This window comes from Lycium barbarum, chromosome 11 (assembly GCF_019175385.1).
Source record: "Lycium barbarum isolate Lr01 chromosome 11, ASM1917538v2, whole genome shotgun sequence".
Lineage (NCBI taxonomy): Eukaryota > Viridiplantae > Streptophyta > Magnoliopsida > Solanales > Solanaceae > Lycium > Lycium barbarum.
Window position 1 is genome coordinate 15,736,527 of NC_083347.1, and position 19,078 is coordinate 15,755,604.

General features: G+C 38.1%; 2 protein-coding genes across 2 annotated transcripts; both read right to left on the reverse strand.

Annotated features, from left to right (window-relative positions):
• Nucleotides 1–11,160: 11,160 nt before the first annotated feature.
• LOC132619473 (uncharacterized mitochondrial protein AtMg00810-like) lies at nucleotides 11,161–11,802 on the reverse strand. The gene is made up of 3 exons (XM_060334372.1): nucleotides 11,796–11,802; nucleotides 11,372–11,694; nucleotides 11,161–11,259 (listed from the first exon to the last, which is right to left on the reverse strand). The coding sequence occupies exons 1-3, from the start codon at nucleotides 11,800–11,802 to the stop codon at nucleotides 11,161–11,163; spliced, it is 429 nt and encodes a 142-aa protein (XP_060190355.1).
• Nucleotides 11,803–16,493: 4,691 nt separating this feature from the next.
• Nucleotides 16,494–16,985, reverse strand: LOC132619474 (uncharacterized). The gene has a single exon (XM_060334373.1). It carries the CDS (start codon nucleotides 16,983–16,985, stop codon nucleotides 16,494–16,496), a length of 492 nt encoding a protein of 163 aa, XP_060190356.1.
• Between the last annotated feature and the right edge of the window lie 2,093 nt (nucleotides 16,986–19,078).

Below are 19,078 nucleotides of genomic sequence, written 5' to 3' on the forward strand. Positions count from 1 at the left end.
TCGTAAGTTTCTTGCAGCTATTATTTCGGGTAAGGATCCTAAGACCTTCAAAGAAGCCATGAAACACGAAGGTTGGAGACATTCAATGAAAGAAGAGATACGTGCATTGGAAGACAATGGTACATGGACTTTGGAACATCTTCCTCCGGGTAAGAAAGCACTTGGTAATCAATGGGTGTGCAAGACCAAGTTTTTGTCAAATGGAGATGTGGAACGGCTCAAATCGCGCTTGGTTGTGTTGGGAAATCATCAACAAGCGGGGATTGACTACAATGAAACTTTTGCTCCGGTCGCCAAGATGACTACTGTTCGAGCCTTCCTAGCCATTGCAACATCCAAAAATTGGGAACTTCACCAAATGGATGTTCATAAGGCCTTTTTACATGGTGACCTTGATGAGGAGGTGTATATGAAGCTCCCTCCCGGGTTTGAAAGTCCGGATTCTATGTTGGTGTGTCGTTTGCGCAAATCGTTGTATGGGTTGAAACAAGCCCTTAGATGTTGGTTTGCAAAATTGGTGACTGCTTTGAAAGGGTACGGTTTCCTTCAATCTTATTCTGATTATTCTCTTTTTACATTTACTAGAGGGAATATTCAGATTAATATCTTGGTTTATGTTGATGATCTTATTATTTTTGGGGATGATTCCGCTGCACTTGCAACTTTCAAAGCCTATTTGAGTAATTGTTTCAAAATGAAAGACCTTGGGTCTCTCAAATATTTTTTGGGTATTGAAGTAGCTCGTAGTTCATCAGGGTTGTTTTTGTGTCAACGCAAGTTTACTCTTGATATTGTCTCTGAAGCAGGGTTGTTAGGTGCAAAGCCAAGTGGGTTCCCTATTGAGCAAAATCATAAACTTGGCCTTGCAAATGGAGATTTGTTGTCGGATCCGGAGGTCTACCGTAGATTAGTCGGGCGTTTGATTTATTTGGGGGTCACTCGACCGGACTTGGCATATTCTGTTCATATTTTGTCTCAATTCATGCAAGAACCCCGGATTGAACATTGGGAAGCGGCCTTACGAGAGGTCCGTTATTTGAAAGGCACCCCAGGACAGGGTATTTTGTTACGTGCCGACAGTGAGTTGACTTTGCAGGGATGGTGTGATTCTGATTGGGCGGCTTGTCCGCTTACTCGTCGTTCGTTGACAGGTTGGCTAGTATTTCAGGTCAATCTCCCATCTCTTGAAAGACAAAGAAGCACCACACAGTTTCTAGATCTTCTGCAGAGGCTGAATATAGGTCCATGGCTGCGGTCACTTGTGAGTTGAAGTGGCTGAGAGGTCTGTTGTTGAGTTTAGGTATACAACATCCCAAGGCGATCAAATTGTTTTGTGATAGTCAGTCCGTTTTGCACATTGCAAAAAATCCGGTTTTCCATGAACGAACAAAGCACATTGAGGTAGATTGTCACTTTGTTCGTGATGCAATTAATGAAGGTTTGATTTCTCCGTCACACGTTTCAACATCTTCACAATTGGCAGACATTTTTACCAAAGCTCTCGGCAAAACTCAGTTTGACTTCTTGCTTTCCAAGTTGGGCATTTTTTATTCCCATGCTCCAACTTGAGGGGGGGGGGGGGGGGGGGGGTATTGCGGTATAATATCTTTGTATTATTTGATATTATTTGGTAGCATATTTGTAGGGAGATAATTACCATATATTAGTTAGTTTCCTTGTTTCACTAGGATCTTAGTTTCCTTGTTTCACTAGGATCTGGAGAGATCCTAGGGTTCAAGATTGTATCCCATATATATTCTCTCTTGGTGAATGAATGACCTAGGTCAAGATTGTACAGTTTCTACACCTACGCATGCATGCACAGTTAAACAAGAACAACAGCTCTGTGGCCTAGCTCATAATTCACCGCCAAAAGGCCACCAACTTTGGCACATACTGCTCCTATAAAACCAACATCTTCTCCATCTTACTTTCCATCAATAGTAATTAAGCAACAACATTATTATCATTAGTCCTTGCATCTTAATTAATTCTCTCCCTCAACAATGGCCAACAATATCCATTCCATCATTTCATTCCTTTTCACCCTCGCCATTTTCCTCTCTTTCTCATGTTATGCCTTAGCAGGGCGCGACATCCCAAACACGAATCCTAAAATCAGCGACAAGAATTACAACCCAACTCGTTCCTACCTCCGTACGATGGCACGGTCCTAATCCCCGGATTTGGTCGGGTTGTTGTCCCTCCTAAAGGCTCTCATGTTAATCCCTTTACCTACAATCCTATCACCGGTACCAATAATGGCAATGGTCTCGTTATTCCAAATCCTGGCTCCGGCTCTGGCATTCGTAATATTCCTGATGGTGACGATACACTTGTTCCAAACCCTGGAGTCGAAGTCCCTACTGGTGGAACAATTCCTACACCACCATAGATCTCGGAGTCATTGAATTTCTTTACTTTTGATTATTAGCTTATTTATCGTACGTTCATGAAATAATGCATGGAAATGCATGTGATTTTTAGTTTCTTTAATTATTGTACTATGCTCTTGTGTTGATGCAGGCTTGACGCTTGTGCGGCTTTCTAATGTTTCTTTGTCCAATAATCTTTCATTGTTCTCGATGTATCTTTTGCAAATTAATTAGTGACAATAGGCTATTGCTTAAATTATTATTATTTCATTTGGGAAAATAATAATACCTATACCTCATTTCTATACAAGTTTGAGTCGGCTATATGAATTTTTACCATCTCAATTTAAGCTCAGTTCATGCCATTATCATACAACAACAAACTACATCTCTGACATAACTTGATGCAAGATAAAACAAATTGGCAGGAAATTGAACACTTCATAATCATCCCAATGAGGAAATCAGAGCTTATGCAACACTTCGAATTGAAAGGCCCAATTCTCATGAGAGTTAATAATTGTAAGAACCAACAAAAATGCAATTCTCCAGAACTGGAACTGTATGTTCCTCATTAAGTTAATGCCACAGTGTGTGGCTTGTGCATTAAGCATTTTACCAGTCAAAAGAATTACAGTTTCATGGATCAAGCAAAAGAATTTATGCACCACCAGCGCAATTTGATTGGTTATACACTTATAGCAGATTATTATTCTATTTTAATTTTGAGTTTACCATAATAGAGTTTGCATAAACCTGTTATTCTAGCTAGTTAGGTCATCTTCACCAGAAAACTTGAAAAATTTACCCACCGTAAGTAGCTAATTAATGCCCAAAACTTAAACGGAGCAAATACCAATCCTAAATACTTGCGAAAAGGGTATCAACTAAACTCCCTTTTGCCGGAAAATCACATCATATATACTTCCTCGGTCCATTTTTATTTGTCCTGTTTGACTTGACACACCCCTTAAGGAGCCATAAATAGAATGACAATTTTACTATATCGCTCCTAATTATTAGTAAGTCGTCTAATTGTTGAAATCAATTAGACATATTTTAAAAGTTGTGCAACCACTAATAATTCGTTAAAGTTTCCAAGTCAATAATTAGTAATATAAGGGTAAAATAGGTATGAAATGGTAATTATCTCTTGGTTTTCCAAACGGGACATGTAAAAATGAACATCTATTTTTAGTATACATGACAAGTAAAAATGAACGGAGGGAGTACAAAGTTTTATTTTTATTTTATTTTTTATTTTTTATGTGTATATAGTAAATAATGAACTCCCTTTGATGAAAATTCTGTCTCCGCCGTTACATTCACTTAACAACATTGTTGTCCATGGTAGAAAGCCAACCACGCAACGCTTAGGAGATCAAAAGGAAAAAAAAAACAAGGAGAAATTTGTGGTTATATTGTTGGAAATCTTACTGAAAATACTTGATCACAAAAATTTGTCGGAAAAATACTTGATCACGAACCTTGCATGCAGGAAATTCTTGAAAGCTTGAAGTGTGTCACTTAAGACGCTGTCCTTAAGGATATTTCACCCGGTATGAGTGTACCCCCCAGAATTCAACAAGCTCTTCTGCTACAAATCTAGGAGCTAGAATCTAACAAAGATATATTTCATAAAGTAGAAAACCCAGCACTAAAGAAAATACGAAGAATAAGGTATTTTGGTTCTTAGTTTTTCTATCACAAGATGAACACACAAAATCATATATATAGGCCAAAGGAGAGATTATGTCTAAATCATTTGGTTAGCTGCCAACGTTCAAAATTTAAGAGGATTAAATGCCATAAAGGCAATTGGTAATCAACACCATTCATTTGATAAAATTGAATAAAAAGAATCGTTGGCAACAGACATAGTTGACCAAAATGAATTGTAGATATTAAGGAGGTTAATAAAATGATTATTAATCTTTTGAGATATAATAATTTTTCAACAATCCCCCTCATATCTCAAAAGATTAATAAGAAATAAAATGAAATTTTGCTGGGTTTTCATATATGAGTACAATGCGTCGAATCTGATGTCCCGTTGACTATGAACCAAACCTAGATAAAACTAGATTAAACTTACGGAACAATTGATGAAGTTTATAACTTCTATGAACCAAGAATTATTTTGTAAGACTAGAGTTTTATTCGATCACATTATACCCGCACAATCTTTGTCGTTATCGCGGTTTTGCGCTAAGAGGCCATGCGCGTGTCCAGGTATTCATAAGTGCTCTAGAAATTCATCACAATTTCATACGAGCGGCACCACTTCACACTAATATAGTTCCAATCATCAAGCGTTTTCTGCAGAACCACCTATAAAGGGTATGAATTGAAATATTGAATTAAGAGTTTGTAACTCAACCTCACTTTGCTTTGCAGTTTTGCACAATATTCACAGACCATAGGAAGGGACATAATTTAATAGTGCACCTTTGATCAACTAATGACTTGTTATTACCCATATGAACCTAATTCATGGGATCTCCAATCACATAGGTTGGGTTACTATCATTGTTGATCTTCTCAATTGACAAAATTCTCATTCCCCTCGATGTTTCTTTTAGTACGTGAATCGGCCAAATTCACCTCAGACATCACATAATTGATGGACATGATGACTTAGTTCGTCACACAAAAAATAATTAATATTTCATGAAAGGTTCGATAATTAATTTTGCAGAATCTCAATACCGTACCATATCGTTTGACACATAAAATCGACTCTGTCAAACATCACCTTATGACAAAATTCATTCGTTAGTGTCAATTTCATTAATGGTTTTTCTGGAATCGCCTTTACTTGGTCAAATGAAAGAAAAGGAGCGGAAGTCATATGGAAAAGACTAGACAGGCTGATCAGTAACGAAAAATGGGCTGAAATGTTTGAGATGGCAGATGTGATGCATTTGCCTAGAGTTAGCTTAGATCATTGTCCATTATTAATCACCGGTAAAAATGACAAGCAAACTCATGTGAAATATTTCAGATTTCTGAATTTTTGGACTGACATTGAAGGATACCAAGATGTGGTCAAAAATCATTGGTACTCCCAGACTAGTGGTAATATTTTTTGGGAAATCCAGCAGAAGCTTAAGAACACTAGCAGAGCTTTAGGGGTCTGGTCCAGATCCAAAGTTGGGAATATTTTTGACAGAGTTCAACAACTAGAAGAAAATGTTAAGACAGCTAAAGAGAAGTACATGAATACTTTAGATCAAATGAATAGAATGATTATGAACAAGGCAAAGGCCGATCTTGTCATTCATCACAAGTATGTGGATAGCTTTTGGAGACAAAAAGCTAACCTCCAATGGAACTTAGAAGGAGACGAGAACACCAAATTCTTTCACTCTGTGGTGAAGGGTAGAAGGAAATTCTTACAGATCAAGAGGATATGTGATAATGGGACTTGGATAGAGGGGGTGAGGAGATAGGCAATGTAGTTGCCCTTTTCTACCAGGATCTGTTTTCTAAACAGGACAACAACATTGACTCTAGTATCCTTAATTATATTCCTAATTGCATTAATTATTGTGATAATTATCTTCTTACAAAAGCACCTACTGAGGAGGAGGTGAAAAAAGTTGTTTTTGATATTAATCCCAATAGTTCTGCTGGTCCAGATGGATTTAGTGGACTTTTTTTTCAAAAATATTGGGATATAGTGGGAACAGATATTTTCATGATGGTTAGGGCTGTTTTTAATGGCAAAATTATGCCCAAATACTTTACTAATACCTGCCTAGTTTTGATCCCCAAAATAGATGCACCTCAAACCTTTTCAGATTTTAGGCCTATAAGCCTCAACAATGTCACTCAAAAAAATGTTTCTAAGGTTTTAACAGAGAGACTATCAAACATTATCCCCAAAATCATCTCCCCAAATCAAAGTGGTTTTGTGAAGGGTAGAGCTATAGGGGAAAATGTTTTACTAGCACAGGAAATAATTCATGAGATGAGAAAAGAAAATAGTGGGGGTAATGTGGTTTTCAAAATTGATATGAATAAGGCCTATGATAGAATTTCCTAGTATTTTATATGTGCTGTGATGAGGAAAATAGGTTTTGAAGAAAACTGGATTTTTATCATTTGGAACTTATTGTCCAATAACTGATACAGTGTTGTTATTAATGGAAAAAGGCATGGTTTCTTTAAGTCACAAAGAGGGGTAAAACAGGGAGATCCTATTTCCCCTTCTCTGTTTATAATAGCTTCGGAAGCCCTCTCATGCTTATTAAATAATCTGTACAGTAATCCTAGATTCAGAGGCTTCACTATGCAGGAAACAGGCCCTAAAATCAATCATATGTCTTATGTAGATAACCTTATAATTTTCTGTGCAGGGAAAACAAAAACTCTAAAACTAGTGATGGAGGCATTGGAAAAGTATCTCACTAACTCTAGACAAAGGATCAATAAGAGCAAAAGCTGTTTCATTTTGGACAGAAAGATCTCAGAAAAGCGAATTAATATTGTGACCCGGATTCTACAAGTTCAAAGGCAAGATTTTCCAATAACTTATCTAGGTTGTCCTCTCTTCCAAGGTAGGAAGCTAATCCAATACTTGGCTAATATGGCTACAAAAGTCCTTAAAAAGGTAAACTCTTGAAACTATGGTAGACTGTCTATAGGAGGTAAGATTATTTTAATCAAGCATGTCCTATCTGCTATGCCTGTGCATCTTCTTGCTATTTGTGAACCTCCTAAAACAATTTTTAAACAGATAGAGAAAATTTTTGCTAAATTTTTGTGGGGTAACAATGAAGGAAAACCTAAATATCACTGGTCTAATTGGGCTAATTTATGTTATCCAACTGAGGAAGGAGGTATTGGCATTAGATCACTTTATGATATTTCTGCTGCCTTTTCGGCTAAATTGTGGTGGTTGTTTAGAACTAAAGAGTCTCTTTGGTCGGATTTTTTAAAAGCTAAATATGCTAGAAGGATTCATCTGGTTGCTAGGAAATGGGGATACTCTCAGTCCCATAACTGGAGGAGAATGATGAAGATTAAGGTGAATATTGATCATCATATTTTGTGGAAGATTAACAGAGGCAATGCTAGTTTCTGGTGGGATAACTGGTCGAGTTTGGGTAACTTAGCTCAATTTGGGGTAGCTAATATTTCTGTTAGAGGTAACGATTCTGATTTTATAGTTAATGATGCCTGGGATGTGAACAAGCTTTCTCAAAAGCTCCCTGAGTATGTAGTACAACATATTCTGAAAATTACCTTTAATTCTAATTATCTTAAGGACAGGCCCGTATGGACTGTTACTACCGATGGTAGATTTATATGTAAATCAGCCTGGAATATAGTTAGAAGTGCTTAGAACTCATCCCTTGTTAATAAGATGATGTGGCATAAAAGTTCTCCCTTTAAAGTCTCCTTCTTTATGTGGAAAGTTCTTAGAAACAAAATTCCGTTAGATTTAAATTTGAGGAAGTTTAATGTTCAATTAGCTTCTATTTGCGCCTGTTGTACTAACCATGAACAGGAGGATGTGGAGCACTTGTTATATAAAAGCAAGATTGGGATGGAAATCTTGAAGCATTTCAACCAGTGGCTTAGGATTTTCAAAGCACTAACAGTCTAAGACATCAAATAATTACTTGGTGGCTCATAAAAGGCAAAAATCCTATTCAGAAAATGGTGCTACAAGTCCTGCCAGGGATCATCATTTGGCAGATCTGGACTGACAGATGCAAGGCAAGGTATGAGGATAGGAAGATGTCCAGTCAAAGAATAAAAATCAGGATATATCAACAGATGGTGATGATGGCTCATAAGAAATTTGCCGAGATTAATCCTTACCTGAAATGGGAGTAGTTCATGCAAATAATAGAGGAAACAAGATGCCAATTCAATGCTATCCCCATAAAATGGTCCTTCCCCGCTACCGGTTATGTTAAACTAAACACGGATGGATGTTCAAAAGGAAATCCAGGGAACAGTGGTGGAGGGGATGTAATAAGGAATGATAGAGATCAGTTTATTGCCGCATTTGGAGGAAATCTGGGCATTACAACAAACAATATTGCAGAAACTCAAGCTATGGAATATGGTGTAGAATGGTGTATTCAAAAGGGTTATAAATGGTTAGAATTGGAAAGTGATTCCAAATTACTAGTAAAATGGATAAATAATATTTCAAATCCTCCATGGAGTATCAATGATTCCATTATGAAGATTTCGGGGACTTCTAGTGCAGACAGACAGTTGGAGCATCGAGCACTATTTTAGAGAGGGTAACAGAGTGGCAGACTGTTTATCAAACTGGGGACTTGCCTGCAGCAATATAACTTGGATCACTGATTTTCAGGATCTACCAAAAGAAGTAAGGGGTGAACTAAAAATGGACAGATTTCAAGTGCCAACAATGAGGAGGAATCTCATCAAGGGTCTTAATAATATAGTTAGGAACATAGATAGAAACTATGCATTTGATGTTCCTTGATGTATATTTTGTATAGCTGAAGGGTGAAACTTTTCATGTATCATATTTTTGAAAGCTTAAAAGAAATCCTATCGTGCTTAGTGTGGAACCTCTCCATACAAGATAGGTACAAAGGTGTAATACCTATGCTTTGATGCTCCTGTGCAGTCAATAAAAGTGCCTCTCGTTGGAGGGGAGATTGATGGGGAAAAAAAATCATTTCCATATCAAAATAACTTTTTTCTCAGTAGAAAAGCTACAAAGTTAAAAGCTTGACTTGCACATAAATATATCATATTTACATAATAATAAAATCTGTCATAATTAAACTATTATTTTACCCAAAGTATTTGGAAACACTTTTCAGTTTCAAGAGTCACATAAACCAAATATTGTGTCTCTGCCTCTATTCCCCACCGAAAGCAAACAATTAGCAATTCTAAATGCTCATATATATTGTACAATCTTTAGAGAGTAGATTGCTATATATAAAGAAGTTTGTTTCGATTTATACGTACCTTTACCTTCTTTTTAAAGACTGAGTGGAAACTCTATACCTTTGGATGGGATTAATTAGAATAGTGACTTGGACATTGTCAAAATGATACTCCGTAAGATTAGAGCGTAAATATCCTTAAGATTGTTAGAAATCTTATGGAAAATACTTGATCATGAAATTTGTCTGAAAAATACTTGATCTTGCAAGAAATTTTTGAAGGCTTGAGACATGTCACTTAAGACATTGTCCTTAAAGATATTTCACCCGATACGAGTGTACCCCCAGAATTCAACAAGCTCTTCTGGTACAAATTTAGAAGCTAGAATCTAACAAAGATATATTTCATAAAGTAGAAAACCCAACACTAAAGAAAATAAGAAGAATAAGGTATTTTGGTTCTTAGTTTTTCTATCACAAGATGAACAGACAAAATCATATATATAGGCCAGAGGAGAGATTATGTCTAAATCATTTGGTTAGCTGCCAACGTTCAAAATTTAAGAGGATTAAATGCCATAAAGGCAATTGGTAATCAACACCATTCATTTGATAAAATTGAATAAAAAGAAACGTTGGCAACAGACATAGTTGACCAAAATGAATTGTAGATATTAAGGGGATTAATAGAATGATTATTAATCTTTTGAGATATAATAATTTTTCAACATATATTACATTATTTTTTCCTACTCGAGATATATAGTTGTGTGTTTTAAAATAGACTAACCACACACACACACACACACATATATATATATATATATCATAAAAAGAAACGTTGGCAACAGACATAGTTGACCAAAATGAATTGTAGATATTAAGGGGATTAATAGAATGATTATTAATCTTTTGAGATATAATAATTTTTCAACATATATTACATTATTTTTTCCTACTCGAGATATATAGTTGTGTGTTTTAAAATAGACTAACCCCACACACACACACACACACACACATATATATATATATATATATATATATATATATATATATATGATGGTCCCAAGAATTATGTTCTTAAATTAAGGTCATGTCAACAATCACAAGTGAACCTAATTCCTTATTAGCTCGTGCCAAAAAAATAAATATTTTCTATATTTCTAAACAATATACCTTTATGCAATGATTTATAGTCAAATAAAAATATGTGACTTATTCAACACTCAAGTTTAAATGTCTTGTTTTCTTCTTTAAACTCTGTGTCCAGTCAAATAGGTTCACATAAATTGAAACGGAGGGAGTAAGATTTAGTTCAGGTTTGGTAGCAGGAGGATAAATTTGTAGGAAGTATTTTCCGTGTTTCCTTTCATTCCTTGAATTGGTTAATATACAAAATATTCTGACCTAAAATAGGAGATTACAAAATATACAAAATATTCTAACCTAAAATAGCAGATTACAAAATATTCTAACTAATATTTACATAATCTATCACACCCCCGCAGTCGAAACGGGAGGTTTACGAACGCTGAGACTATCCCGAAAATCTTCAAATAAGACTTGTGGTAGTCCCTTGGCTAAAATATCGGCAATCTGATAACGGGATGGAACATGAAGGACACGAACCTGTCCTCGCGCAACCTTCTCACGAACAAAGTGAATGTCCATTTCAATGTGCTTGGTGCGCTGATGTTGCACTGGATTTCCTGAAAGATAAATGGCACTCACATTGTCACAATACACCATAGTAGCCTTATGAATAGGACAATGTAATTCCAACAGAAGATTGCGAAGCCAGCATGACTCGGAGACAACATTAGCAACCCCCCTATACTCCGCCTCAACACTCGAACGAGAGAGGGTAGGTTGGTGTTTCGAAGACCACGATATCAAGTTATCTCCAAGGAAGACACAATAACCAGGCGTTGACCGACGTGTGTCAGGGCAGCCCCCCCAATCCGCATCAGTGTAGGAAAAGAGTTCAATAACTGAGGATGGATAAAGATGCAAACCATAATCAAGTGTACCCTGAATGTAACGGATAATACGCTTAAGAGCATGCATATGAACCTCTCGCGGTGCATGCATGTGTAAGCATACCTGTTGAACAGCATAAGAGATATCCGGCCTCGTGAAAGTAAGATACTGAAGTGCACCTGCGAAACTGCGATAGTGAGTCGGGTCATCATATGGAGCACCCGACGTGCTGCTCACCTTCGGTTTGGTATCAACCGGAGTAGAAGTAGCCTTACAAGAAGACATCGTAGCTCGATCAATGATTTCTTCGGCATACTTGCGTTGCGATAGAAACAGGCCATCCTTATGGCGAGTGACATGAATGCCAAGGAAATAATTCAAAGGACCCAGATCCTTCATAGCAAATTCTGAGGCAAGGAGAGACATAATGGAGTATCGGAGAGAATCTGAGGAAGCAGTAAGAATAATATCATCAACATAAAGTAAAATTGTCACGACCCAACCCCGTAAGCCGTGACTAGTGCCCGAGTTGGACACTCATACACACCTGTCATCTATAATCATCTACAGCTAGCATAGCAAGAACTTATTTGTATATAAAGGCAAGACGTTATTTTAAAACTGCCGTATATATGCATGTCAAAGCCACCTGTCTCTTGAGGAGTTACAACTTCCAACAGTTTATCGCACATAAGCCGGCAAAACTGTCATATATAGGGGAACATCTCAGTAATACATAAGCCGACAAGGCTACCATTATACACAACTCCTACAACAAATATGTATATCTACGCAAGCCGACAAGGCTGCCACTACACACAACATCCCAAACATATATATATATATATGCAAGCCGACAAGGCTGCCACTACGAATGGGTACGCCCCAAACATAAGTCATGTCCACACAACGAAACAGCAACTATATACAGACCCACACATATGTCTACAGACCTCTAAGAGTAACAACAATATCATATGACGGGACAGGGCCCCGCCGTACCCTGAACAACATATATATATAACAAAAGGGGTCTATACCATAAAGTTAGGCTCCGGAACAAAGGAGCACTCCAAAATAGCTGAATAGATATCCTAAGCTGGCGGATCTCCAAAGCGAGCGTCTGTACCTGCGGGCATGAAACGCAGCCCCCCGAAGAAAGGGGGTCAGTACGGAATATGTACTGAGCATGTAAAGCATGAAATATAGTAAATAGGATCATACTGAGACAAAGAGTGTAGGACCCAGTGTAACAACCAGAAAACCATAAGACTTACCTTTGAACATAAATCATAAGTGTCAACATCATATCCATATCATTATAGAGTTTAATAATCATAGTTAAATAATCATTCTGTATATAACATATATAACGTGTCCCGGCCCTCTAGCGAGGGACTCGGTGAATAATGATCATATGCCATCCTGGCCGCCATCCCCATCTCATCATGTCATCATATCATCATATACATATATATATATATATATATATATATATATATATATATATATATATATATATATATAACGTGTCCCGGCCCTCTAGTGAGGGACTCGGTGAATAATGCAGTGAATATGCGCACGAAAACATGTCCTGGCCCGGGACTCAATGAAGGATGTAACGGTAAGCACAAGCAGAATAATAAGCAACCACATACATACAAATCATCTTTTGAGACTCGATAGATAAGTAAACTAATCAGCTCTCGAATATCAGGATAATAATCATGTTAAGTTCTTCTTAAATGTTATTACAAACTATAACAAGGAACGTTTCAGGATTCATATACATGTATCAATTTAACATGATATAGCTTATGAAAGTCAAGTATACCTCTAATTATGCAATTCTTTAGGAGTAGGAATTTCTATACATCATATTTTAGTCAATCATGTAATAGACTCGAAACAATAGCTCGACTATCCTAAAAGTTCTGTCATCAAGAACGAATAAGAATCATGAGTCATGCTTGGAATTAGAGAGAATAGAATTTCCCCAAGGTTCATATCATATCTTACTTACATCTAGGACATGCCAAAAGAAAGAAGGGATAGGCTTTACATACCTGTCGACGACTATCCGTGAGTCATTTTTGCCTCGTCGCTCTTTTCGCCTATTTATATAAAAGTGATGTTATCGTTAGTAATTATATTTTCTAGTTCGCCACTCTATAGTTCATTCTTTTATAGGACCTACATTCCAGTCCATATATATTCTTACTTAAGTTTCCTACTATCTAACATTTTGGCGAAAATTCGGCAGCACTTCCCCTATAGGTTCACCTATTCCAAATTTCCAATTGTGCTCCTGTAGACACAGAAATACCAATAACAATATATGGGCATACTTATACTTCCAATTCCTTCAATTCAATAAAAACGACAATAGGGTCGTATCAACACAATTTCCACTTTAACTTTCCAATCTTTTCGCCATATAGTTCGGGACAACAACAACTATAATTCTACTTAAAATTAACTATCATACTTGATCAAAACAGTCCCTACTCACGGCCAAAACAGCAACATAACATTACCATTTACAATTCCTTGTGTTCAACACATATCTATCAAGTTTACAAGAATCACAACAACACATTCTTTCTTTCGATTTCATGAAATGCACCGATAATCCACACGTCTAACAACTTCATTTATACAATTATAAGAACTACATTGGCATCACATTAGCTCCTACAACAGCCCACAAACCATTTCAATTTCAACTTGAATCATTAAACTTCATCTTCACTACACGTCCATAACAACAATCAACATTCAAAATAAATTAATCTATCCTATTTACTAAAACAGTCCACGGTTTGGACTGTTCTTCTACTTCAACATATACCATTTCTTTTTCACCTCAACTCACATATTCATAATGCATACAATGCACCACAATGTCCATAACATCAACAACTAAAGCATCACATAAAACAGTCCATTAATTCTCCTAAATCAGTCCCTACACGGCTTCAATACCAAACATACAAACTTCCAAAATTTTCATTCCTTTCATACACACTACCACATTCAAACCATCCTCAATACATGTACAAGAAATTTGAGCATTACTTCATATTAGCCTATCACACACGGCTCACTTTAAACTTCAACAACAACAATCCCATACCAACATGCAAAATTATACACATTCAATTCACCATAAGACACATGAAAATGATCAACTCTTACCTTGGATACTTGGCCTTTCAACTTGTCCTCAATTTGTAACTTGACCTTTAACACTTGTTCTTGCTATATCAATGGATGCTCCACGTTATTATACACCTCCTAAGGAGTTGAATATCTTGAGAAACTTAATTTTTTGATCAATTAGAGCAACTTCATTCTCGGCCAGCTATGGCCGAGACTCTCCCTCTCTATCTCTAAATGTTCTTGACTTTGTGAAGATGGAAATGGTTTGGTTAGTGATGAATGAATCAGCATTCTTATTATATATATGAGTTCCATGGGTTGGACATGTGTCCCACCCAATGTTTAAGCCAATTATAATTGGCCACATCACGGGTGGGGCCCACACGGCCACTTATGGCTAGTTAATGAAGTGATTAAATTTTAATCCCACTTAATAATCTAATCATGGTTAATTAATTCCTAATCTCCAATAATATTATTATACCAAATAAAATTTATAGGCAACTTGTGACGTGAAACAAAATCGGAAGTTAAAGTCTCTACCTCGTACCTTAAAATAGTCTTGTCTTTAACTTGTCGCGTTTAGCTTAAAATATTCCAATGTATAAAAATACGGGATATAACAAAAATGTATGCCATATCGGATCCCTTTTTGTAGATGAACAAAGAATTGTCAGATCTGTTGTTTGAAAAAACAAGAGAAGAGACATAATCTGCAAAACGCTTGTACTATGCCCTCGGGGCCTGCTTAAGTCCATATAAGGACTTACGGAGTAAACATACATAATCCGGATGAGTGGGATCTCTAAAACCCAGAGGTTGATGCATATACACTGTTTCCTTGAGCTCACCGTGTAAGAAAACATTCTTGACAGCTAGCTGATGAATAGGCCACTTCTTTGATAATGAAAGACTGAGAACGGTACGGATCGTAGCCGGCTTGACCACCGGACTGAAGGTCTCACCACAATCGATGCCAACCTGTTGAGTCTTGCCATCACCTACAAGACGGGTTTTATGCCTCTCAAAATCACCATTAGACTTTTCTTTAGGAGTGAAAATCCACATAGAACGAATAACTTTCACATTATGTGGACGGGGCACCAACTCCCACGTCTTATTTTTAATAAGAGCATCAAATTCATCATTCATAGCCATTTTTCAATTCGGGTCACGAAGGGCGGTCACATGGTTATGAGGGAGAGGGGATTTCGTAACCATGGTATTAAAGTTAAACGTACGTTTTGGCTTAAAAATACCATTTTGACTCTGGGTCACCATTCGGGGCGGATTGGTAGATTGGGGCGGCTGGGGTGATGTTTGTGTGGTTGTGGGAGATGGAGCCGAGGGTTGTTGGCCCAAGGCAAAGGGGAGAGGGGTAGGTGCGGCAGGGAAGGCGGCTGGCGGAGGCGCTGCCGACGGAGGGGAGGTGGCCATACGAGCCAGGGTGGGAGAGGGGTAGCCGGCTGGGTCACGGGTGCAGCGTGGGGTGGGCTGGGCCGACTATCCAGATCAGAAGCCATATGATGCAACCAAAATGGGGAAATCACATCATCCAAAAAAATCATAAGTAGTGGAAGTGGGAGAATGTAAATTGGAAAATGGGAAAACATTCTCATAAAAAATTCTCATCAGAAGCCATATGATGCAACCTACATGGTATCAGAGCATGTAAGACATTCCGCAAGGATAAAGGGGGGTTTGGGGGAGGCAAACTAGTATGACCACAACCACGAATTAGAATCGAATGACCATTTCCCACAACAATACCATTATTTTGATTGCTCAAATTAAAATAAGACGAGAGATTACCGTCCGAGGATGTCATATGAGAAGTGGCCTCGGTATCCATGTACCAATTTTGATCGAAAGGGTTCAAGGTCATGGTGTGCATTGCGGACTCGATGTCGGTTGGAACATACGACCCACGAGGGGCCACTGCTGCCGTGTAGAGCTGTTGGGCTGGAGGCGGGCCCAATATACCCTACTGCGGTGGCGGGCCAGGCGGGGGACGAGCCCAAGAAGTCTTCGGGTATGGGCAGGGGAGAGGAGCAGTAGCCCAGCGAGGCTGCGGTACCCATTGCTAGTGGCCAAACTGTCCGGCAGGCCACTGCTGCGAAGAGTAGCCCGCTGGCTGCGGACTGTCGCTGCTACGGCCTGGACCACCACGTCCGCCGCTGCTGCCAGTGATTTTACTGCGGCCAAAACCATTTTTTCGGCCAGTCCCAGAATTTTGGTGGTGGGAATTTTTGGTTTTCCCTCGGCGCGAGCTTGTGTTTTCAGAGGGCAGTGTCGCGTCGTCGACCGCGGCTATCATAGCCGAACCAGACCCGTGAGACACCATTGCCGCAAGTTCACGTTCTTCCAAAACAAGGGAAGACCGAGCCTCTGTGAATGGGGGGAGAGGCTTAGCATGGCGAATTTGTGTCCCAACCCCTTTGTACGCTTCAGTGAGACCCGAAACCAATTGAAGGACAAGGCGGATATTCGTCACGGGAGCCCCGACGTTTTTTAGTTGATCCGCAAGGCTCTTTAGACGTTGACAATAGGCGGAGGCATTGGAAAAATCATCCATACGAGTCGTCGTGAATTCTTGTTCGAGAGTCACCGCACGAGAGGTTTAATGATCTTGGAATATATCACGCAAGCGAACCCACGCGTCCATGGCAGTAGCGTCTGGTTCGATGATGGTGTTTAACAGATCATTCGAAATTGTCGAATATATCCATTGAAGCACGGTGGCGTCAATGGTCGTCCATAATTCGACTTCCTCATCAATTTTGGGAGCCGGCTTCTCCTTACCTTTGGGTGGAGGAATGATGTGATGAAGGACCTTGTGAGAATGAGCATGAATTTTGAAAAGCCGGCCCATGTTCCGTATTGTGAGTTCTCCATCTCAAGAGTAACAGAGATGTGATTCTTGATATTGGAGACCGCGAGGGCCGGGTGGAACGAGGGCTTAGCCGGAGTGGTAGTTGCGTCGGCCATGGCGGAAAAAAAAAGTGACGGAAAGAGGAAGAAGAAAGAGGGACTAGGGCATAGCGGAAGGAGGAAGAAGAAAGAAATCCTAATCTGATACCATGTAGGAAATATTTTCCGTGTTTCTTTTCATTCCTTGAATTGGTTAATATACAAAATATTCTGACCTAAAATAGGAGATTACAAAATATACAAAATATTCTAACCTAAAATAGCATATTACAAAATATTCTAACTAATATTTACATAATCTATCAAAATTAGCCACTATGAATGCTCTCTCATTGTCATTGTTTGATAACTAGATTTGTGGACGTTTCTTTAAGTTTATCACGATATTCTCAAGTTGAAAAAATCCTTGCTATCTCCGGCTCCTGTATCATTTTGATGGAACTGTCCTTAATCGCCTAGTTAAAAGACAAGAAGGTCCGTGAAATTTTATATCCCAAAAATGATTAACCTGCAATAAAGATACGTAATAATACTTTCATTTATCTCAATTTATGTGATAATATTTTTCTTTTTAATCTGTCTTAGAAAATATCATACTTCCTAATTATTTGAAAATAATTCAACTTTAATTTTTTGATTTTTCTCTTAATAAGATAATTTATAGTTACATATCTATGTCTTATGTCAGATTACTCATTTCAATAGTCTTTTTTTCTCACTTAAAGTCAGTGTCCAGTGCAGTATATTTGCTGACTGAAAAAGCAGATGAGAATTTAAGGCACATTTGTAGGCTGTTGGGGTTTCGCCGTACCCAAATTCCCCACCATGAAAAAGAATGAAAAACACCTGTATACGTGTATGCCCAATGCATGCATGCACAGTTAAACAAGAACAACAACTCTGTGGCCTAGCTCATAATTCACCGCCAAAAGGCCACCAACTTTGGCACATACTGCTCCTATAAAACCAACATCTTCTCCATCTTACTTTCCATCAATAGTAATTAAGCAACAACATTATTATCATTAGTCCTTGCATCTTAATTAATTCTCTCCCTCAACAATGGCCAACATTATTCATTCCATCATTTCATTCCTTTTCACCCTCGCCATTTTCCTCTCTTTCTCATGTTATGCCTTAGCCGGGCGCGACATCCCAAACACGAATCCTAAAATCAGCGACAAGAAATTACAACCCAACTCGTTCCTACCTCCGTACGATGGCACGGTCCTAATCCCCGGATTTGGTCGGGTTGTTGTCCCTCCTAAAGGCTCTCATGGTAATCCCTTTACCTACAATCCTATCACCGGTACCAATAATGGCAATGGTCTCGTTATTCCAAATCCTGGCTCCGGCTCTGGCATTGGTAATATACCTGGTGGTGACGATACACTTGTTCCAAACCCTGGAGTCGAAGTCCCTACTGGTGGAACAATTCCTACACCACCATAGATCTCGGAGTCATTGAATTTCTTTACTTTTGATTATTAGCTTATTTATCGTACGTTCATGAAATAATGCATGGAAATGCATGTGATTTTTAGTTTCTTTAATTATTGTACTATGCTCTTGTGTTGATGCAGGCTTGACGCTTGTGCGGCTTTCTAATGTTTCTTTGTCCAAAAATCTTTCATTGTTCTCGATGTATCTTTGTGCAAATTAATTAGTGACAATAGGTTATTGCTTAAATTATTATTATTTCATTTGGGAAAATAATAATACCTATACCTCAGTTCT

Coding starts and splice junctions, on each gene's coding strand:
- LOC132619473 (XM_060334372.1), bottom strand. Junction 11,260..11,371: donor TCTCTTATGCTGTTCAACAG/GTATGCTTACAC, acceptor ATCCATCCTCAG/TTATTGAACTCTTTTCCTAC.
- LOC132619474 (XM_060334373.1), bottom strand. CDS start 16,985: ATGGATGATTTTTCCAATGCCTCCGCCTATTGTCAACGTCTAAAGAGC.